Source organism: Podarcis cretensis (genome assembly GCF_951804945.1).
Source record: "Podarcis cretensis genome assembly, chromosome: Z".
Classification (NCBI taxonomy): domain Eukaryota; kingdom Metazoa; phylum Chordata; class Lepidosauria; order Squamata; family Lacertidae; genus Podarcis; species Podarcis cretensis.
The window spans coordinates 29,003,445-29,027,207 of NC_137184.1; the positions used below are offsets into that span (position 1 = coordinate 29,003,445).

The following is a 23,763-nucleotide window of genomic DNA, read 5'->3' on the forward strand; positions in this document are numbered from 1 at the left end:
TCTTTGCTTGACCCCATGTGAACCTCCCTTGGTCACACCCTATTTTCAGCCACACCCTCTTTCCTAGGCCATGCCTCTCACCAGCCCTACTTAATCACAGAATCACAGTTTTATAGAGTTGGAAGGGACCATGAGGGACATCTAGCCCATCCCTCTGTATGCAGGAATCTTTTGCCTAATGTGAGGCTTGAACCCACAACCCTGAGATTAAGAGCCTGAGCTGTATTTCAGGTCCACCTCCCTGAGTGTTTTTGCTGGGATGTGTCATTGAATTCTGGTAACACTTCTTACTGGCCTGAATGGAGGGTAGAGAGGAATATATGGACAAAGAAATTAGCCTTCTGCACATAGGTGAAATTCTCATTTCTTGCTCTGTCCACTCTTTGTCTCTGGTTGCACCCAACACTGGCACGTGGCCCTTGGAAGGTTGCCCAAAAAGGAATGCAGCTTGCCAGCCTCTGCTGCTCCTTGCCACTTTGGTTTCTTGAGCCTGGGAGGGAAGGGCTTGGATTCAGGTGGAAACCAACTGTTCCTCCAGCACCTTCTGCAGCAGGCATGGCCAAACTTGGCCCTCCAGCTGTTTTGGGACTACAGTTCCCATCATCCCTGACCACTGGTCCTGTTAGCTAGGGATGGTGGGAGTTGTAGTCCCAAAACATCTGGAGGGCGAAGTTTTGCCATGCATGTTCTAGAGTAACTAACTTGCCTGCCAAAGACCTCCGGGCCTTGGGCAATCCCAGGTACACCTTCTATCCATAAGCTTTACTTACAGAACTTGTTCCAAAACAGACACAAAACAATCACATCCAAATAGCTGCATAAAATCATGTGGTTATGCCACCATATTCTTGATTTCCAATTACTTAGCTTTCCCGACAGACTTCCATCTTCCTCAATGCGGGTCTGTCTTACCTATTTGTTAATCTGCTTCTTTGGTCATTTTCCAATTTCCTCTGTTTTCTATATGCTATACTTAGAATCTGTCTTGTAATTTGTGAAATTTAATCAAAGCATGTCCAGATTTTGACTTAGGGACAATGCTTTTTAAAAAATATTCTCTATAAGTTTCCCACTCCTTTTTGAACTTTTGGTTTGACTGTCTCCTAATTGTCTCTGTCATTTTAGCCAATTCTAGATATTCCAATAATTTATCCTGCCATTCCTCTTTTGTTGGTACTGATTCTCCTTTCCATTTTGGGGCAATCAGTATTCTCGCTGCTGTTGTAGCATATAGATCCAGATATTCTCCTTTTTTAATTTGGAATACCTGAATCTAAAATGCCCAAGAAGAAGGCTTCTGGTTTCTTTATAAAATTTTGCTTAAACATTTTTTTCAATTCCTCATAAATAATATCTCAGAAATTCTTATTTTTTTGCAGCCCTACCACATATGAAACAATGTCCCTTCTGCCTGTTTACACCTCCAGCAAGTAATAGATCTCATTTTATACATTTTGGCCAGTTTGCTGGGAATTATATACCACCTACAGAACATCTTCAAGAAATTTTCCTTTAGTGTGTAACAGGCCGTAAATTTCCATTCTTTGTTCCATAAACTTTCCCATACCGACAATTGGATATTCTTACCAAAATCTTTTGCCCACTTCATCATTACTTCTATCACCTCTTCATCTTTCACCTCCCACTCTAAAAGAAGCTTGTACATTCTAGATATTACTCTTTTCTTATTTTGTATTAATTCTTTATCTAATTTTGATTCTTCTGTTGCAAAACCGTTTTTCCTATCTGTCTTAAAAACCTCATTTAATTGGTAATATTATAGCCAGTCCATTAGGTGATGTCTGATTTTTTCGAATTTTTTCATTTTCAGTTGGTTATCTTCTTCTAATAGGTCTTTGTACGTGGCCCAGTTTGTTTCCATATTTTTCCTTTTCACTGCAATGGCCTGCAGAGGGGATAGCCACCAGGGAGTTTTTGGTTCCAATAAATCTTTATACTTCTCCCATACCTTATATAGTGGCTTCCTTATGATATGATTCAGGAAGCCTCTATGAGTTTTAACTTTTTCATATCCCAGGTAGGCATGCCACCCAAAGCAATTATCAAAACCTTCCAAATCTAGTAAATCTGAGTTCTGCAATGTCATCCATTCTTTTAGCCAACATAAGCAAGCTGATTCATAATAAAGTTTCAGATCTGGCAGTGCAAATCCCCCTCTGTTCTTATTGTCTATTAATAATTTGTGTTTAATTCTAGGTTTTTTGCACTGCCAGATAAACCTTGATATGTCTTTCTGCCATGTCTTGAAGCTTCCCATTCCCCCTATCACTGTGTTCATCTGAAACATGAACATCGTTTTGAGAGTACATTCATTTTTACTGTAGATACTCTCCACCAAAGTGACAGATTCAGCCTGTTCCATATTTCTAAATCTTTTTTAATTTCCTTCCATATCTTTGTATAATTATTGTTGAATAAATTGTTATTTTTAATTGTAAACCAAATTCCCAAGTATTTGACCTCGTTAACTATTGTCAGACCTGAAATTATTTGCAATTCTTCTTTCACCTCTGCTTGCATATTTTTTGCCAACAGTTTGTTTTTATTTATATTTATTTTAAATCCCACCACATTCCCAAATTCATAAATTCTTTCTAAAATTTTTGGTAAACTTTCTGCCGGGTTTTTGGTAGTGATTATCCACAAAGGCCTTTATTTTGTAAGATTTACTTCCTACTACTATTCCTTTTATTTCTGGGTCTTTTCTTTTTGCAATTGCCAGTGATGCTAACACCATAATAAACAGAAGAGGTGACAATGGGCAACCTTGCCTAGTCCCTTTCATTATTTTAAAACGTTCTGTTATTTCATTATTTATAATCAATTTTGCTCTCTTATTTTGATATAGTGTCTCTATGCCTCAGACGCTTATTTATCATACATCGTTAGTGCGCATAGAAAGAGTGCAGGAGCAGGGCTTTCAGAAGTATTTTAGCGACCCGAATTCCAGTTCCTTTATGGTAATCTTTGCTGAGATCATTGTATGGACAGAAATAAAGCTTAAATCTCAATATCTCTCTCTCTCTCTCTCTCTCTCTCTCTCTCTCTCGCTCTCTCTCGCTCTCTCTCTCTCTCTTTCTCCCTCCCTCCCAAATTCCCTGAACAGATTGGAATACTTCAATAGCAAATATCTCCAGAAATTTTTGCTCCGGGAATATGTGCAGCCCAAATCGAGCATTGTGCTCCTATATGAGAAGCTGGAGAGGAAACATGCCATTGAGCTAGCTGAAGCAGGGCAGCTCATTTGCGGTCCAGCCCATAGCTCATTGCTGTAAGTGGATTTTAACAACAACAACAACAACAACTTATCCATCTCAGGAACGTAGCAACCTGCCTTATCCTGAGTCAGATCACGGGCTCACCTAGCCAAGTACCCTCTACTTATTTTTATTTGTTTATTTTATTTATTACTTTTATACCCCACCTTTATCTTCCAAGGATCTCAAGGTCATGTACATGGTTCTCCCCCTCCCCATTTCATCCTCCCAACATCCCTGTGAGATAGGTTAGGCTAAGAGATGGTGACTGACCTAAGGTCACCCAGTGAGTTTCAGGGCTGAGTGGTTGTTGGCCTACAGCTCCTGGCACCCTTGACCATTGGCCATACTGGCTGGGACTGACCAGAGGTCAGCAACATCTGAAGGGCTGCAGGTTGGTCTACTTGGATTGCCAGCAGCTCTCCAGGGTCTAGGGCAGAGGTCCATTTTCCAGCACTGCCCTTACCCCAGAACATTTTCCTATTAACTTGTTGCCATATACAGAGTATTTTAATCTTCATGTGTGCCAGGCTATTACTCTGCACTTTCCTCAAGCTGGGATTGTGGCCATTGCTTCCTTCCTTGTTATAAGCAGGTACTGGGGAAGAAGGTATGGATGGATGGAAAGATAGATCACTCTGTTTCCAGTTCATGCCGCTCTGCACATCAGTGGTAGAACATCTGTTTTGCAGTCAGAAGGTCCCAAGTTCAACCCCTGGTTTCTCCATGTAAGCCTGCAAAAAACTCCTATCTGAAATCCTGGAGAGCTGTTGCCAGTCAGTATAGACAAGATGGACCAAGTATAGACAAGATGGTCTGACTCAGTATACGGCACCTTCCCATGTTCCAGTGTCCTGTTTCTGCATTAAAGGGTGATTGCAAATAAATAACTCTGGAGAGAAATTCATATTTAAATGCCTGCTTCTAAATGCCTTTTCTCTCAAAAAACTGCATTAAAAATGTACTTTGATACGTGTTTTGAGTCGAGAACTGTGCTGCAGTGTTTGGCAAAGTACAAATGCCAATAGACAGCTATGTTGCAACCTACACATGAGTCCCAGAGGTACAAATCAGATTGGTTTGTGATGAAATTGAGAAAGATCGAATGCCTCAAGCATCCCTTCTGTGTGAAATGTTGGCGAGAGAACACAGTTTAGATGTAGATAATATGTCTTGTATGCAATGAGCCGAGGTTCAATCCTGCAGTTAAAAGGAACAAGCAGCTTATTATTTTGTTAGCAGGTGTCATGAGCTCCATGCCCTCTGGAGAAGTAACCTGAGTTTTGAAAAAAATACACAGAGCTGAAGAAGGATTGTGAAGGGGTGTTGCTTTTCCAGCTTCCTCCTTCAGCTCTGTGTACTTCTCAAGGGAATAGAAGGCAACCATACATACCACTTCATGATGCGGGGAAAGGAATTCCAGAGGCTTTGTGGGCACCAGAGGAGAACTTCCAAGCATAGCATCACACCCACAGGAGCTACAGTTGGAGACTCACAGGTGCTCAACAACTCTGACTTGGTATAAAGTACCTTCCTGTGCAATGTTTAAAGAAAACCTGTTTCAGTAGCAAGGCTGCATATACACAGCATGCATTTAAATGCAGGCTAAACCACAGAGCCTAGGGCTTGCTGATCAGAAGTTCGGCGGTTTGAATCCCCGTGATGGGGTGAGCTCCCGTTGCTCGGTCCCTGCTCCTGCCAACCTAGCAGTTCGAAAGCACGTCAAAGTGCAAGTAGATAAATAGGTACCGCTCCAGTGGGAAAGTAAACAGTGTTTCTGTGCGCTGCTCTGGTTTTGCCATAAGCAGCTTAGTCATGCTGGCTACATGACCCGGAAGCTGACCCTTGGCCAGTACAGCGAGATGAGCGCTGCAACCCCAGAGTCATCCACGAATGGACCTAATGGTCAGGGGCCCCTTTACTTCCCCCAAAGAACCCTGGGAACTGTACTTTAATAAATGGTGTAGTTCCCGCAGGATTCTGTGGGGGAAAAGAATGCACTTTAAATGTAATTTAAAGGGTGATGTGCAGAAAGACAAGAGTATTATCTCTGTGTCCTCCAAAGCATCATGCAGCAGTAGAACAGAACTCGCTCTCTCCTTCCAGCTTTAATGTCCATTTTGAAGGTCAGTAATTGGATGTCCTCTTGCCTCATATAAAGCATCTTTATAATATTCTGTTTCTCTCTTCGCCGCCCACTGTAGCAACAATGACAAACACCCCACCACAGTCAATGACTCGGACAGTCTCAATCTAGATGTGGTGGATGATATCCAGAAGATATTGGAAAGGAACCTGTACAAAACAAGGAGAACTGTGAGCTTTTTTTCTTTAGTTGATAACAACAGCTGTGTAAACAATGCCACCAATGCTAATTTCCTACAATTGCCTTAAAGTGACATTCATTTCCCCCCAATGTTGCATTGTTTGAGGGAACTGTGAGAAACTTAAATGGCGGTTCAGATAATGCGACCATATGCTAATGACGCCGCGGCTGCTGCTGCTCACTTCAGCTCAGTGGTGGTTAGTGCCCATTGGGACTGGTAGGGTAGAATTCAGGGAGGCCAACAGTAGGTGGCGCCAGAGCCATTGATAGGTGGAGCCAATGAATTTTCTCACCACCCTCCTCCCTGCTGAGTTCTCCAAGGTTAACACTGAGACCTAGGAGGAGAAAGGGGTCACAGGCAGTGTTGCCACCCCCTGGAGAGGTTGTAAGTAAGAAGGCAGACAGGTGGGGACTGGTAGAGGGCAAACTAAGGTTTTGGGGTGTGTGTGCTCCATTCACAGTAATGAACCAGCATTTACTGCTGCCACTATCACAAGCACAGTTGTCCACCGTGGTGCACCAGCATAGAATCATAGATCTGGAAGGGACCACAAGAGTCATTTAGTCCAAACCCCTGCAATGCAGGAATCTTTTGGAACCTCCCTTGGAAGTGACTTGCAGAAAAGTGTCTCTGAAAATAGCCTAAGGGTCTTGACAGCCATGCCTTGAACTTCTTGGAGAGGTAAAGCAAGATATAAATATAAAATATAATAAATGAACCAATCTACAATGGACAGATGAGTTGGTTCCCCTGGGTAAAGAAGAAAGAAAGAAGCGCTAGCAATTAACATGTCTTGCTTGCATTGTGAATTACCAGGTGCCAGCATACAACAGGCACACTCTGCCTGGAGAAACAGAACCAGTGGAGCAAGCAAAGGAGATCTTGATCCTCAGACACAAGAGCTGGCAGATCCACATGAACAGAAGTGACTCGGACCGTTTGAGCAAAGAGGTACAAGCCAGGGTGGGCGCTGGGGGTGGGTGGAGCATTGAAACAGATTCAAATTAAGTAAGCTTTAAGGGACGCGGGTGGTGCTGTGGGTTAAACCACAGAGCCTAGGACTTGCCGACCAGAAGGTCAGCGGTTCGAATCCCCGTGACGCGGTGAGCTCCTGTTTCTCGGTCCCTGCTCTTGCCAACTTAGCAGTTCAAAAGCATGTCAAAGTGCAAGTAGATAAATAGGTACCACTCTGGTGGGAGGGTAAACAGCGTTTCCGTGTGCTGCTCTGGTTCGCCAAAAGTGGCTTAGTCCTGCTGGCCACATGACCTGGAAGCTGTATGCCAGCTCTCTCGGCCAATAAAGCCAGATGAGCGCCGCAACCCCAGAGTCGGCCACGACTGGACCTAATGGTCAGAGGTCCCTTTACCTTTTTTAAGTAAGCTTTTACTCCAGTTACAGTTCTCAGTTTTCCTGACCTTATGGCAGGGGTGGGGAAATCTTTTTCATCCTGAGAGGGCCACATGCCATGATGGACAACCTTACAGGGGCTGCATGGCAGTGGTGCACAGCACCAGAGGTAAAAGTAGCTAGAGTAGTAAGTGTTCGTCTTACCTTTGTACATTGCAGCTATGCAAAAGTCAAGAGGTTTCTGCATGTACTCCATCCTCCACACAGGCAAGCTAAAGCCATTCTTGCAGTTCAGGGACACATTTGTTTTTTTATATATATAAATATTTATTAAATTTTTTAAACATAAATGCAGAAATAAAAAACAATGAAACATATATCATAACATATTTTCTTAGCTTCATTGGACTCCCTCACGTCTCCCGCTCCCACTTGCATCATTGTCAATTCTTACCCGCAATTTATCATCTTGTTTACATTCTTATATCCCATTCATTTAAAATATAATCTAATAATCCTCCCAAAGGTTTATGTTTTTTCCTCAATCTCACTTGTCATCCTAATTCCATCTAGTTTAGTGGTGCTCAATTATTTATGATCTAGCATCCTTCTTAACATTCAACCAAATTACAATGCTTTTTTAAATAAATCTTAAATTTCTTCCAGTCTTCTTCAACCTTCTCTTCTCCCAGGTCTCGGATTCTGCCGGTCATCTCGGCTAGTTCCATATAGTCTATCAGCTGCATCTGCCACTCTTCCAGTGTGGGTAGATCTTGGGTTTTCCAGTGCTTAGCGATAAGTATCCTTGCTGCTGTTGTTGCATACATTAAAAATGTTCGGTCCTTCCTTAACACCTTCTGGCCGACAATACCCAAAAGGAAGGCCTCTGGTTTCTTAGTGAAGGTATACTTAAATACCTTTTTCAGCTCATTATATATCATTTCCCAGAAAGCCTTCACTCTAGGGCAAGTCCACCAGAGGTGAAAGAATGTTCCTTCATTTTCTTTACATTTCCAACATTTATTATCAGACAAATGGTATATTTTGGCAAGTTTAACTGGGGTCATGTACCATCTATATATCATTTTCATTACATTTTCCTTCAAAGCATTACATGCAGTGAAGTTCAACCCAATGGTCCACAACCTTTCCCAGTCCTCAAACATAATGTTGTGCCCAATGTCCTGTGCCCACTTTATCATAGCCGATTTAACCATTTCATCTTGTGTATTCCATTTTAACAGCAAGTTATACATTCTTGAAAGTACCTTAGTCTTAGGCTCTAACAGTTCTGTTTCCAACTTCGATTTCTCCACCTGGAACCCTAGCTTTTTGTCATTTTTAAAAACTTATTTAATCTGAGCGTAGTGTAGCCAGTCTTGCACTTTATCCTTCATTTTCTCCAAACTCTGCAATTTCCAATTATCTCCATCTTTTTCTAGTATTTCCCAATATTTTGGCCAGTTCAGGGACACATTTGAGCAGTTGCGTAGCGTGGGTTGTCAGCACCCGGGGCAAGGCAAGTAATTTGCGCCCCTTAACCCATGGATTTGCGCCCCCTAACCCGTGGATTTGCGCCCCCTAACCCTAACCCCCAGATGTTGCGCCCGGTGCGGCCGGCCCCCCCTGCACCCCCCACGCTACGCCACTGCATTTGAGCTTAGCAATGGCACTTATGGAGGGCATGGAGAATGGCCATTGAGGGGTGCAGATTGGGGGTAGGTAGTGTAGACTGGGAAGAGTCCTGAGGGCCACAGAGAGACACAGGCATAAAGCTCTCCAGCAGAGATTTAAAATAGTAGTAACAAAAACATGCGGCGAAGTAAAGTGACTCCCAAAGCATCCCCTTAAAAGCTTTCTTTCCAAAGTTTCCCTCTTTCATCAGCATAGGAAAAGACCACAGGTAAGTTAAAAAAACAGTTTACTTACAAACTTCTCAAAAGGTCAGATTAATATGCTTTAGAAAATTGCGCAGGCAGTAAAACTTGGCTTAGTTACAAAGTGGTGACAGTTCCTAATTATTGGTATAGGAACCCAAGAGTGGCTTGTGTGAGCCTTGCAGTAAACCAGCACAAACCACCTCACCAGTAGTCTGCAGTCATACAAACCAGACACAGGTTTATTCGTTTGGTGACAAGTCTCAGGAGAATGTAGCACAATATTTCGGTGTGGCTATCTCTCCATAATAACTCTTCAGTGACAACCAGGCTGTTTCACATGGGGTGCTAGTCTTCATCTCACCACAAGATGGAGCCATTACAATTATTATGTTTACAAGAAGAAGAAAAAACACACAGAAAGAATCTTGGGAAAACCATAGGGAAATAATTGTTAATTGTGAATTAATGAACTTAATGGTTAGGAGGGTCATATGTAGTTTAAAAAAAAAGTTGGGAGAATGGAATGAAATATCTTATTTTGGTTTGTGTTTGTGAATTATTTATTGTGAATTATTGTGAAGTTGTTATCTTGGTCATTTCTGGTTGTACTGTGATTTTACATTATTGTAAGCTGCCCTGAATGGTGCATGGACACGGAACAGATAAAGAAACAATACTTATTTTATATAAAAAATTTAAAAGGACTGGGCAACCTATAAAAACGTGTGTGTGTGTGTGTGTGTGTGTGTGTGGACTTAAGCTTAAGGGGGTGGACAGACTTGGTGAAACTACTACATTTTATGGGACCCCTTAAACTTGATTGATTTTGGAAAGAACCAAGGCTTTGGGAGTAGAACATCTGCTTTCCATGCAGGGGGTCTGAAATTCAGTCTCTGGCACCTCCAGGTTGGGCTGGGAGAGACCCCCTTTCTAAAATTGTTGGGGGCTCTTCCGGTCGGCGCCAGCGTTTAATGGCGGTCCGAGCCTCGAGCTCCGAGGCAGGACTGCTTCGCTAGTTCGGGTCTTACCCGCTACGGCGAGCGGGGGACCCCTAAAATCACAGGCGCGGAGCCTATGAACAAAGGAGATTCGGTGGGCACCTTTTGCGCCCCCCGGCACTGTGAAGGAGCCTTTTTAAAGGGTTCTGAGCGGCATCAGGGTAAGCGCGGTTCTGAGAGTCGTCACCCAGCTAGCGGAGTGAAGCCGCGTCGCCATGAACGGAGAGCGCCGATTCCTTCCTGTAACTGGAAATTGACTACAACACCCGTGAGTAAGACTGGAAATTGACGGGACTCTAAAATAAGAAATTTGGCTGAAAACGGGAAAGGCATAAATTAAGGAAGTCTGCCTCCCCGGAGCTGCAGGAGAAACAAAGCAACGAAAAATCAAGCTGCATTTGAAGGGAACCTTTCTTTTTTTTTTAAGCTGTCAAACTGACATCGGACTAAATTTCCCCCCCGAAAGGCAGGAGAAGGGGGGAAGGGATTGGGACATTGTTAATCTGCCGGAAAACGATTGGGAAAATAAGACCTTCCACTGTCAAACCCCCCCCAGGACGGGCTGCCCAAACAAGACACCGGGACATGAACTGTCAAACTTTTTAAAGTGGGGGCTTGCTTGTAACAATGTTACTGGACCTTAGATTTACCCTGTTGCATTTTGGTTACATAGAAGACAGAGACTTTTTGGTTTGGACTTTGGAAATTACTGGCTACTGTTATACTTTCTTGCTTCTTTGTCTTTTCTCCTTGCCATTTGGATACAATTGAATGCTCCCTCTAGAGGGTCTTAAGTGAAAGTGTTGCATTTGGAAAAGTAACAGTGGGATTTTCCACTTGGAAACTAACTCTGCGAAAACGACCTTGAGGATATGAGTGGCCCTACAGAAGAGATAGTAACAAGGCTTAAAGCAAAACAATCCCAGAAGAAAAGGGGCTCCATATCAGGAACTGCACCAGCTGCACAGGAAAAAACAGCAGCTTCTATGGATCCTATGACACAGGCACTCCTTAAAATAAATCAATCTCTGGAAGCACTGACAAAGTTATCGACAGAGAACTCCAAAAAATTAACAGAGTTGACAACAAGACTAGATGTTAATACAGCCAGTGTAAAGTCTAACACAGATTCTATAAACAGATTAATCCAGGAGAGCTCTGAAACACGAAAGATTGCAGAAAGTGCAAAAAATACGGCTGAGGAGACAAGGGAAAAGGTTGGGCCTATTATTAAAAAAGTGAATGAGCATGATGCAGCCCTCTCTTTATTGGAACTTCAGAGGAAAGAGAAGAATTTAAAACTTAGACTGGTTCCTGAAGGGGAAGGGGACAACCTTGTGGAATTCCTTACAGAGAACTTTATAGCTTTTTGGCAAGAAGAATGGGCGGAAGATGATGAATTTGAGATAACAACAGCCTTCCGGCTGGGCAGGAGGCAAGACAAGAAACCAAGGGATTGTCTAATTACACTGAGATCAAAAGAAGAAAGAGATAAAATATTGAACTTGCATTATCAAAAAGCACTGGTGATCCAAAACTGTCAAATACAGATTTTTAAGGACATTCCCAAATATATTTTAGAGGTGAGGACCTACTACAAAAGCCTAGCAGACCTGTTGAAGAAAAATACCATACCATTCAGATGGGAGTTCCCACAAGGACTGTCCTTTAACTTTAAAGGAAGAAAGATTAAAATAAAAACAATTCAGGACAAAGAACAATTTTTGGAGAGATACCTGGAGGATTTGCAGAAAGGAACTGCAGAGGAGAAAGAACCACCCGATATAGCAAACTTATCATTTGGACTTTTACCACCACCATCGGAGGAAGAACAGAAGCTTGGAGCAGTTGGAGGAACAGCTACTTAAACACAAAATGTCTCTGCAACTTCTTAGTTGGAACTGCAATGGCTTGAACCTCCCTCGGAAAAGACGACATGAAGGCACTTTCTACCACCTTTGGTGGACCTGCCCAAAGGTTAAAGCTTTCTGGGAAATGATCTATAATGAAATTAAGAAGGTCCTTAAGTGGACTTTTCCTAAGAAACCAGAGGCTTTCCTCTTGGGCATGGTTGGCCAAGTGGTGTTAAGGAAGGACAGGAATTTTTTTATGTATGCCACTACAGCAGCAAGAATTCTACTGGCAAAGTATTGGAAGACGCAAGAACTACCTACTCTGGAAGAATGGCAAACAAAGGTGATTGACTTTATGGGACTGGCCGAGATGACGGGCAGAATCCGTGACCAGGGGAAAGAGACAGTGGAAGAGGACTGGAAGAAATTTAAAATATATCTCAAAAATAATTGTAAAATTGAGGAATGTTAAGATGTCAGGGGGTAAGAGGTAAAGAATTGCAGCAGTAATCAAAAAAAACTAAAGGAATCTTTATGAAAGGGAATTAAGATAATGGACCTAAGGGTTGCTAAAGAACTACTAAACAAGGATGCAGGGATGGGGAGGTATGGGGAAGTCAAAAGAAAGAAGGGTATGAAATGATGAGATTGAAATTATACTGTTTTGTATTGTTTTTGTTATCTATCTGAAAAATGAATAAAAATTATTAAAATAAAATAAAAAAAAAAATTGTCGGGGGCTACTGCCAGTCAGTGTAGACAGTATTGAGTTAGATGGACCAATGTCCTGACTCAGTACAAGGCAGCTTCCTGTGTTCCTTGTACACCAGAGTCAGGTTCAAAAGACAGATAGACAGGCAGAATTAAAGAACAGGGTGCTTCTGTGCACATTTTGAGTCTGGGAATTTGCTGTCGGAGTCTGAAGGGAACTTGCACTCCTTTCTGTCACGTCCACTCCCAGTTACACCAAGTGTTCTAAATTTCACATGTCCCCTCCATACATCATTTTGATTGTCCTGTTGCACACCACCCCAATCTCTGTGTGGTGGGAGATTCCAGGGGTTCCAGCCATTCGGCTTCCTCAGAATGAGAGACAGCAGACACCGCCGTGTCTTTAGGATATATGTGCAATGAGCCACAGCCTTGAATTTGAACAGGAATCAAGCATCTCTCTCCCTCTCAGGTTTCTGTCTGCCTTCTGCTTCTAGTCCAGCTCTCTCTCACACACTTGAACTCCCACCTTTTCCCTTCTAATTACCTATCAGTTTCCTGCCCACCTAGCAGTTCAAAAGCACATCAAAGTGCAAGTAGATAAATAGGTACCACTCTGGTGGGAAGGTAAACGGCGTTTCCGTGCACTGCTCTGGTTCGCCAGAAGCGGCTTAGTCATGCTGGCCACATGACCCGGAAGCTGTACGCCGGCTCCCTCAGCCAGTAAAGCGAGATGAGCACTGCAACCCCAGAGTTGGCCATGACTGGACCTAATGGTCAGGGGTCTCTTTACCTTTACCTTACCTACCAGTTGAGGAAGCCCCCCCCCCCATTTGACCAGAGCCACAGAGCCAGTTCCTTTGTTACCCTATCAACCCATACTTTAGGTCATTACCAAGAAGCCGGCCAGCTATTCCAACAATTTAATCCTTGCTGGATCCAGGAATTAGGAGAGTCTCAGGCATGCAGTCTACCCTCCCCTGCCCCCAAACTCACAAATAGTACATTCATGATTATTTGTGCTCATGATACACTTGGAGCAGTTATGCTTTCAGTACTGTACTGTTTTCACCTGCAAAAGTTGTGGGGTGGGGTGCACGGACCACTTTGTACCCATTTAGTATAAGTCTCATAACTTCCTGCTGAAATACTCTTAACTTTTTATACACTGGTACCTCGGGATGCGAATGGGATCCATTCTGGAGCCCCGTTCGCATCCAGAAGCAAACATAACTAGCGACAGCACATCTGCGCACGCACATGTCGCTTTTCGCCACATCTGCGCATGTGCGGGACGTCATTTTGAGCATCTGCGCATGCGCAAGCAGCGAAATCCAGAAATAACCTGCTCCGTTACTTTCGGGTCACTGTGGAGTGCAACCTGAAAGCGCTCAACATGAAGCATATTCAACCCAAGGTATGACTGTACTGCAAATTTTCAATTTATTTATTTTTTTGTCCCACTTTGGTTGTGCTGTCGTGCAAGAATGCCTTTCCAAACAACAATAATGTTCTCACTTTGGGAAGCATTGCAGAACAACCAGTGCTTTTTTTTTTCCTAGAAAAATGTTCAGGGGTACTCTCATTTTGACTCAAATAAAAAACCATCATTTTATAGTTCAAATTGGGAAAAATAAATACTGTAAATGGACAAAAGTACAAAGATTCACAAAATGTTGAGGGGTACGTGTACTCCTGTATCCCCCCCAGAAAAAAAGCTCAGAGAACAACCAATAAAGGCCTATGGGAAGCCTTATACCAGGCCTTAAACCCTTGGTTCATCTAGGTCAGTATTGTCTACACTGACTGGTAGAAGCTCTCCAGGGCTTCAGGCAGGGAACCATTCTCAACTCTACCTGGAGATGTCAGGGACTGAACCTTCTGCATGCAGAGCAGGTGTTCCACCACTGAACACAGGCTTCATGTTTCTTTTTTTCCTACTAGGAAAAAATATATATTAAGTGCCATATAGGTTACTCTATTCCCCATCCCGGAAGACCACACAGAAGCTGTGTGGTCTTTAGGTCAGGAAAATGACAGAAAACAATCTATCTCCCAGTGCCACTTCTTTGACCAAGACCAGAGTCTACCTCCTCCTTTAAATTACCGTTTATCTATAGAAAACCCTCAACAACAGTAAAGCCCAGGAGGTCTAATGACTCACCTTCTGCATTATATCTGCTTTTGGGTCCTAAGTTGAATAATTCATTTTTTTATTGCTAAAACTATTACCATCACACAAAACCAATTCCATCTATACATACAAATTTAATGAAATCATACAAATAACATAGGACAGGTTTATTTGATATCCTATTTCTGATATTCAGAGGAGACTGCTTCTGCTTAGGTTACCAAAATGGCAGGGTCCATGAACAAAAGGGAGGCATCAGCAGGATTGTGGGAACTCAAGTGCTTGCTGAAGGACATAAAAAAGTATTTAGGAAGAAGAAGCGGGGGAAGGGGGGGCCCAAGTACATATCCTCCAAGTGTCCCGATTTTTCAGGGACAGTCCCAGAATTATGAAAGCAATCCCTGCTTCTGATTTGATCCTGGAATGCCCCTACTTCCTTTTGCCACTGAGCTTGAAGATGAAGGATGAGACAGTGGAGTAATGTGTGCGTTGTTGTTGTTTTTAAAAAGAATCACATAATCAAGCAAATAGTTTGCAGGCCATTAACTATGTCAAACTGCATCAAATGAATCCAAATGCTAGAAATCCCCAACATTGCAAACCAGTTGCTTTTTTTTTTAAAAAAAATAATAATATATATATATCCAACAAATAAAATACATTTCACTATAAACTTCAGGTTTGATTATTTTGCCCATTGAAAACACCGAGGCATAGGAAGGTCCCCTTACACTGAATGGACTACTGGTCCATCTAGTATTGTCAACTCTGTAGGGTTTCAGCTCTGCTTGCAGATGCCAGGGATGGAACTTGTGTGCACAGCAATGATTCTATCACTGAGCTATGGCTGTTTCTCAATAGATCTACACTGAATATATGAAGCTGCTTTTTTGGGTCCCACCAGTAGCCCTCTAGCTTTGTATTGTCTATGCCGACTTGTAGTGACTCTCCAAAGTTTTGGGCAGGGATCTCTCACAGTCCTGCTAGGAGATGCTGGGAATTGAACATAGCACCTTTTGCATGCAAAACATGCGCTCTACCACTGAGCTATGGTCCCTCCCCAAACTGGAGCTTAAAGAAAGAAGGGGGAGAATGACCAGTTCTTGAACATCCTTTCTACCCTTGATGACCTTTTCAGCTTGAAGAGACACACGCACACACATACACAGAGTGTGCTCCTCAGAAACAATCAAAATAGGATTTGGAAGAACTTATGCCCTGCATGGTGCCTTGCGGTTGTTTTATTTTTTGCAATTGTATCTCCATAAAAGGCCTTTTGGGACCTCATTTGGATGACCTTCTCAGGAGTCATTCAACTTCTGTACAACCATGAATCCTATTGTAATTACAATTGCAGAGACATTGAAAAACAATGGGCAAAGAGCACAGGGTCCCTTCTTACAAGTGAAAAGAAACAAAAGCAACATGGGGAAAAAATGAATTGGGAAGTATCCAGACTTATTTGGCAGCCCTTACTCTGGGACCTAGCTGCCAGATCACACGTCCATCAGAGGCTTACACTCTGCTTTAGAAACATAGCAGGCATATTCAGGCTTTCAATGTGGGAACAATAGTTCTTGAGGAATGCAGATTAGTGCTTTAGCAAAAGGACATGGCACTCATTTGCACGAGTCTCTCGATTCGCAAGCCCTCCACGGCTTCTCGTCACAGAGCCAAGGAACACCTCTGCAAAGACAGGCCAAGTTTCTGTTCGATTTTGTGTGGATTGGCAAATCTGCTGCTTTCCAGATTAGGTTGGACAATTGTGTCCAAGGTAGATTGGACTTTGTGCATCACCTTAAAAAATGTATGATCTGTAAACACCACTCCTCGTAAACTGTGAGTCTTGTGTATATTTAGAAGTCCTTTTCTTATCTTGGCGAAAAAGGAAAATAAATGGAAACAGGCTGGGTGGGAGAGTAACAGATGGCTGTTTGTATGATCCAACTTAATGGTAATCTTCAGGCAAATGTAGAATACTGGAGTTGGAAGGGGCCTCCAGATGTTTCTTGGACTTTGCTCCCATCAGCCCTATGGAGGGACACAGGTTCCCCATCCTTGCCATAGATAATCAAGCTCCCCAACCTACTGGAAGCTGGAACCTAATCCAAAGCCATCCATGTGTACCCTTACTTCCAGCCATGGACGTACTTGGCTACTGTATTTTGCTGTTTACGGGGCTGCCTTTGGAAACACCGAAACTTCAGTGCATACCTCTGCTAAGATTCTGAATGGGGCAAAGTGTTTGGATGATGTACCCATCTTGTCATGCCTGACACATTGGCAGAGGCATACCTAGGGTCCCTTGCACCCTTGGTAAGAAGCTGTATGGCATTAGCTCCCCACCCCCATCACCTTTGTGTCACGTTTGATCTTGCCGCACATTTTTGCCATACACTGCCTAGTCTGATAGCTGATTTTTGTGTGTGTTCCCCTTGTCTTGTGTCTCCAGCAGGGGCTGGTTTTGCTAACCCCTAGGTATGCCTCTGCACATTGGCTTTTGGTCCAATGCAGGTTCGGTGACTGAGGTGATTTTCTAGAGTTCTAAAATGTGTGAGGTGCCAGCCTCCATGGGAACAACAGGCTCACTCCTGAGACAGTCCGTGTGTCTTGCATTGAAATTAATAAATTTATTGTTGTGGACACCCATCTGTCTCGAGAGACAACAGAGTATGCCTCTGGGGGAGACGTCAAACTGCTGTGTTAGCAGTAGCAAAGTGACTTCCCTGGGGTGCACGCACATTTAATACATCTAGAAGAGTTTTAACATCACCAGGAAAAGCAATATCAGCAGAATAAAACAATATACACATAAAGCATATAAAACAAGCAATAAAAAACAATGTTTTAAAGCCTGCAACAGTAAGTCCCCAGCGTACATTTCAATTAAAAGGTGTTTGGATTTTTAAAAAGGGGTTTCTTCATGCAAATACAGACCTTCCAAGGACCCCCATTTTCCAGGAACAGCCCTGCATTTACAGAAACCATCCTGGTTTCTGATTTGATCCCAGAATGTCCTGCTTTTCCTTTGAACGTCCCTATTTTCATCAGAGAAATGTGGAGGGTATGGAGTTTTGAGACCCCCAAGCCAAGGAGATAAGTAACTATACAACCTTTAGAAGACATCTGAAGGCAGCCCTGTATAGGATTTTTTTTAATGTTTCATGGGTGGTATATGATGATGATGATGGAATAGGATGTTCCTATTTCCACTGGAGAAATGTTGATGGGTATGCAAATATGTGTTCTTTCATATTGCTGGCACGTTCCCTTGGAGTCTTCTGTGGGGCACGGTTAACAGGAAGGCATGAAACTGTATAGGTAGATGCACAACAGACCCATTTAAGCATATTACACTGGGGATGTGGAACCTGTGGTCCTTCAGATGTTGCCAAACTACACTCCCACCATCCCTTATTATTGGTCACACCGGTTGGGACTGGTGGGAAATGGAGCCCCCTAACACAGGATGAGCTTATCCATCCCTATATTCAGCCTATTCTCTTAAACTTTGAATGTTTTTCCCAATGTTCAGTTCCAATAATTTTGGGTCTATTATTTCTAAATGGTTAAAGGATCAGACTGTGAATTATGTTCTTTCTTCATTGCAGAAGGATGATTCTTATTCATCAGAAGGGGCTGATGGGACTAACCCCAAACCTAAGTTGTGCAGGTCCCTTACTGGTAAGTTGGAAAACTCTGAGCCTAATTATCCCAACACTGGTCCAGTTTGAGTTCCACATGCTTTCTGTGTGAGAAGATTTCAGATTCATTGATAGGCCTTGAGGCCTGACCCTGACCCTTCTCCTAGCCACCAGATGCTTTTTGGTAAGTGACAGGAAAATCGTTCTTGCTGAAAATGAAAAAGGGCAGTTGCTGGAAACTTCAGGTGGGAAGAGTGCTGTTGTTGCTTGGGTTTTACTTTTGGGTTTCCCAGAGGCATCTTGTTGGAGGCTGTGTGAGCTAGATCCACCTTCTTGATCCAGCAGGTCCTTCTTAGGTTCTTATGTTCAGATGCTGGTGTGTGAGTTTGGCAATGCAATGGTGTTTTGATGTTGTTTCACATCCTTTGACTAATAACAGGATAATTGCAACAGGTTTTTATACCTGTGTAATGGTTTTGTAAGGGACGCAGGTGGCGCTGTGGGTTAAAGCCTCAGCGTCTAGGGCTTGCCGATCGAAAGGTCGGCGGTTCGAATCCCTGGGGCAGGGTGCGCTCCCGCTGCTCGGTCCCAGCGCCTGCCAACCTAGCAGTTCGAAAGCACCTCCGGGTGCAAGTAGATAAATAGGGACCGCTTACCAGCGGGAAGGTAAACGGCGTTTCCGTGTGCGGCTCTGGCTCGCCAGAGCAGTGATGTCACGCTGGCCACGTGACCCGGAAGTGTCTCCGGACAGCGCTGGCCCCTGGCCTCTTAAGTGAGATGGGCGCACAACCCCAGAGTCTGTCAAGACTGGCCCGTACGGGCAGGGGTACCTTTACCTTTACCTTTAATGGTTTTGTACTACAACTTAGAAGCCTACTTTGGCATGTAGTAGTAGTAGTAGTAGTAGTAGTAGTAGTAATGTTACTAATCAGGCACATATCTTTCCTTCTTTCCTACAGCCAGGCATTCTAGAAAAGCTCCGAGTGTGAAATCTAACAGATCAAAGTCAGTTGGTTTTATTATACCTCTGCAGCCAAGTACTACCCGCTGGGTTAATGACGAGGAAACTGGGAAAAGGCCAATTTCAGAGGAGAAGTAACACCATGTCTTGGCTTCCCCCCTGCACTCCTTTTGTACCTGTATTCTTTTCCTGACTTTGTAGAAAACAATAGAAAGTGCTTGAAATGCACTCCTGTGTTATCACACTTCCTCTTTCAGTACATTGGAACTGGTTTGTGATCATGTTAAACACTGTATTTATTTAATTAATTTTATTTAGGCAATGTATATACTGCTTAATTACAGTCATCTCTATGCAATGTACAAAGAGTGAATACAGTGGTGGGAGGCGGGGATCAGCTAAAGCTATAAAATCAGTTAAGATGGCTGCTGGAATAAAAAAAAAAATTTCAGGAGGTCCTGGAAGCTCAACAGAGATGGGGCCTGTCTCAAATGGAAGGGAGCTCCATAAAATAAAAGAAGCATGTTCAAACTTATCCAGTTTCATGAGGAATTATCAAAAATCTTAAAAAGAATCCATATGATCATTTTATTTTATTTAACAACATTTAAGATTACAGATTAAGATAGACACCAATTTTACATGTCTGAGTAGCCTTGCAGAAAGATAAAAGATTTTAGCAGGCACCTCCCCAAAAGCTACAGCAAAGACTCCTGGCTAATTTCAACGGGCTATTTATTTTTTTTTGTTTAGCAACCTTTACCAGTCATACAACATGAGTGAATTTTACAGTGACTGCTTGAGACACTACATTCAGGAAAAAGAAACTGCGTGGCACAACCCTTTCAGAACAACACACTTTCAGAAGCAGGGGGTAGGTGGGTGGGTTTCCTGCCACAAAAGAGCTCTGTGTTGCAACCCTATGCACGTCTACTTGGAAGTACCTTCTGTTGAGTTCAGTGCAGTGGCGTAGCGTGGGGGGTGCAGGGGGGGGCGGCCACACCGGGCGCAACATCTGGGGGTTAGGGTTAGGGGGTGCAAATCCACGGGTTAGGGGGCACAAATCCACGGGTTAGGGGGTACAAATCCATGGGTTAGGGGGCGCAAATTACTTGCCTTGCCCCGGGTGCTGACAACCCACGCTACGCCACTGGTTCAGTGGGCCTCGTTGTCACAGGTGTATGCATAAGGATTGCACCTGTAATCTAGTGTTTTAGTTGCCTATGCCCAGGGAGTTTTCTGTGAGATGGAGCAATAAAACGTGTGATCACACCTCTTGCTTTCTGAACTAGAATGGCCAGAAAATGGCAGAACCGTGTCTGCTTCTTTTCCTGAGCATATAGACTGGCTCTTACAGGCCAGATTCTTTGGAAAAGAGCACTTTAGCAGTGCACTATCTTGACGGCAGCAACCATTTAATGTAAACTCGCTTTAAATGAAAAATATATATTAAACATTTCTGTATTTTGTCTGTCTATCTAGCTATCTATCAGAAATAAAAATGCAGTGTGTGAAAGAGAGAAGGCTTGCATCTATGTGGAGTACAATAGTGTTGTCATAATATTTTTACTGGCACAACAATTACTTTTATGACTATTATTCCTTCTGATTAGTATACTTTGTGTGTGTGTGTGTGTATCTATACACTATCCCATTATATTGCTGAGTCCACTGAAGCTGTAAATCAGGAATGGGGAACCTATGGTCCTCCAGAGTTCATCAGATTCCAGCTCCCATCAACCCCCACAGGAAATGACCAGAGATGAGAGGAGCTGTAGTCCACCTATGGAGGGCCACAGGTTCCCTATCTCAGCTGTAGATGATGACCTGTAGGCTGGATGATACTATGGATAGATTCACAACTTGGTAGAGCAACCATACCCAACAGATGCTCATGAAAGGCTCTGTAGAAAGCTGTGGAGAGATCTCAAGTGGAATGGCCCTGTGCAGTTGAACATTTATATAAATAATTTAGATGCTGCTGCAGGTGGTTCATCAAATCTGCGGATGGAACAAAAGCTGGGCAGAACAGAACACTGGACTGAAACCAACAAGATGAAATTCAGCAGAGATGTAAAGTTCTGCATTTAGGTACCCAAAACAATTGAAACAAAGGACAGAGGAGATCTGGTTTGGCAGTAGCATACAAGAAAATGATCTAGGTGACTTAGTAGATCACAATGTGCACATGGGCCAGCAGTGTGATGCAGCTGCTAAAATACACACGCAAATGCAACCTTAGACTGCATTAACAGAAGCCCAGTGTCCAGATCACATGGTTGCATCCTCTTCTATACTGGTCAGGGCACATCTGGAATAACTAGGGTTGCCATATGTTCGGAATTTCCTGGACATAGCTGGGATTCGGTCGTCAGCGACAGCATCCTGGCGGAAATTGATTAAATGTCTGGGAAACTGTCAGAAGAGTAGATTTTGGTGAATTTCCTTAGAAATAGCTCAAAACTATTTCAAAAAGTGTCCAGATTTTCACTTTTTGAAATATGGCAACCCTAGGAGTAGTATGCCCAGTTCTGGGTGTCATATAACATGTTATATTACATATGTCCATAAGAGGGTGACTTAGCGAGGGAGCTGGAAACTGATTCCTATGATGAATGCTTGAAGAACTGGGGTATGTTTAGTCCAGGGAAGAGAAGATTAAGGGGAGACATGATTGCCTTCTATTATTATTATTATTATTATTGCAATTTATAGACCACCCTTTATCAAAAGGCAGCAGAGGATGGAGCAGGGGAGAAGAGTGTGAGGGGGCACTGTTCAACATGGCAGTCCTTCAGATATATGAAGACAATTATGTATTCTTGAACGATGATATTGCCTTCTAGTTGACTGGAAGACATATTTGTGTGCTGTAAAACCTCTGACTTCTGCATGGCTGGAAAGTAGGCTATTGCACTGAGGTAAGAGTCATAGTCACTGACCCACCCACTTTTGCTACTGGCCACTCCTCTTTACCTGTGGCCCCACCCACCACAGGCACGTGACCCACCCACCCCAAAGCAAAATGTCTTGTGCTGGCCCTGAGTTTTGCCCTGCAACTCTGTGTCCCTCACACCGAAAGCAACACCAATTCCATCTCAGAATGATCTCTTTTGATATCCAGCATTTCGAAATCCCACAGTTAAGTGGAAAATGCTTTAAAAGTTGGGATCTCAATGCATGGCAAATTAATTCTCTGTGGAGTTTCAGGCTTATGAAAAGTGTTTAAATTCACTGTGTCATTGAGTACTGCATGCCTGTGTGGAAATAAATTGTTGCCATTTGATCCACACACATTTCACTCACACAGCTCTGAAATCCTCTCTCTTCTTCTTCTTTCACTGGAATAGCAATGGCATCTTTTAGCTGCGTACCTTTTGGCTTTTTTTTTAAAGAGTACACCTAAAAATCTGAAGATTGAATGCAGCATATACATGCTTGCAAATACTTGTAAGGCACATGCGTTAGTGGGCTGGGCTCCAGCTCCCTGTTGAGCACAATTTCCCTGGCATACAGTTGTACCTCGGCTCCCAAATGCCTTGGGAGTCAAATGTTCTGGCTCTCAAACGACCGAAAACTGGAAGGGAGTGTTCTGGTTTTCGAATGTTCTTTTGAAGCCAAACATCTGACAGGGCTTCCGCGGCTTCTGATTGGCTGAAGGAGCTTCCTGCAGCCAATCAGAAGCCAAGCTTTGGAAGTCGAATGTTTCGGAAGTTGAATGGACTTCCAGAACGGATTCTGTTCGACATCTGAGGTACGACTCTATGATTCTGTGTAAAGTGGCCCTTCTAGTTGGTTGACTTTTAAAAGCAGAAAATAAATAGGTGTTCACTTGGGAACACTTAGTGCAATGGCAGTAAAGTCTTCTTCACCTCTTACTTGTGCAAAGGCCTCTCATGTGTAGAAAAAGAAGCTGTGCTACAAGGACCTCACACCAGCACTATAAAACCAAGGGGGTGGGGTGGGGACCAAAACACCTTTCTTCTTCAGTCAGGGTCAACTCTACTATTAGCAAACTGTTAGTTATTTAATTCCATTGCCAGTGGGGAGTGGCAAGGAGAGGCCTTTATGGAATCTTTTGCTTTAGGGGATCAAATAGATTTATTATTCTTGGGCACCATGTGATTTCTTTGAGGTAGATTGGGTTGAGATGTCAGGTGTAGGGAGAGTCTGAAATGAGATTTGCTTTCATATGATTGGTCTGCTTTCCTTGGAGCAGGAGATTTTGAGCCGATGCGTTTTTTGCCCACAGGAGCCCCAGACTTAATTTTGTTTCTGAGTAATTTGGTTTGTGGAAGATCCATTGCTCAGTACTGGAGTATCTGCCTGCCTGGAACCCTGAATAGGAGAATTTCACACAGCAACATCTTGGACTCCCAACATTTTGTTGCAGGTTCCACTTTCTCTATTTTTATGAGAGAAATTGGTTGCAATATGTGCAGGTGACAGCATGCAGCTCTTTTTCGGACAGAATGTCAGTTACCTTGATGCAGATTGAAAGTTCAGAGTATACATACATGGGTGTGCTTTAATGCCTTAGCTGCTTGGTAGACCCAAGTCATCAGCTTTTCATAGCTCTCTCCTTAGTGCCCTGTGAAATGAACACCAGTCATGAAATGATGCTGATCTG

General features: G+C 43.1%; 1 protein-coding gene across 1 annotated transcript in view; it reads left to right on the forward strand.

Annotated features, from left to right (window-relative positions):
* Positions 1–19,281, forward strand: part of LOC307207642 (sodium/hydrogen exchanger 2-like) — a 33,748-nt gene extending 14,467 nt beyond the window's left edge. Inside the window, exons 8-12 of the mRNA XM_079961699.1 lie at positions 3,128–3,292; positions 5,483–5,594; positions 6,422–6,556; positions 18,140–18,212; positions 19,132–19,281. Coding sequence (XP_079817825.1) covers positions 3,128–3,292; positions 5,483–5,594; positions 6,422–6,556; positions 18,140–18,212; positions 19,132–19,271 — 625 coding nt within the window. The 3' untranslated portion in view covers positions 19,272–19,281. The remainder of the gene's footprint in view (positions 1–3,127; positions 3,293–5,482; positions 5,595–6,421; positions 6,557–18,139; positions 18,213–19,131) is intronic.
* The last annotated feature ends 4,482 nt before the right edge of the window (positions 19,282–23,763 follow it).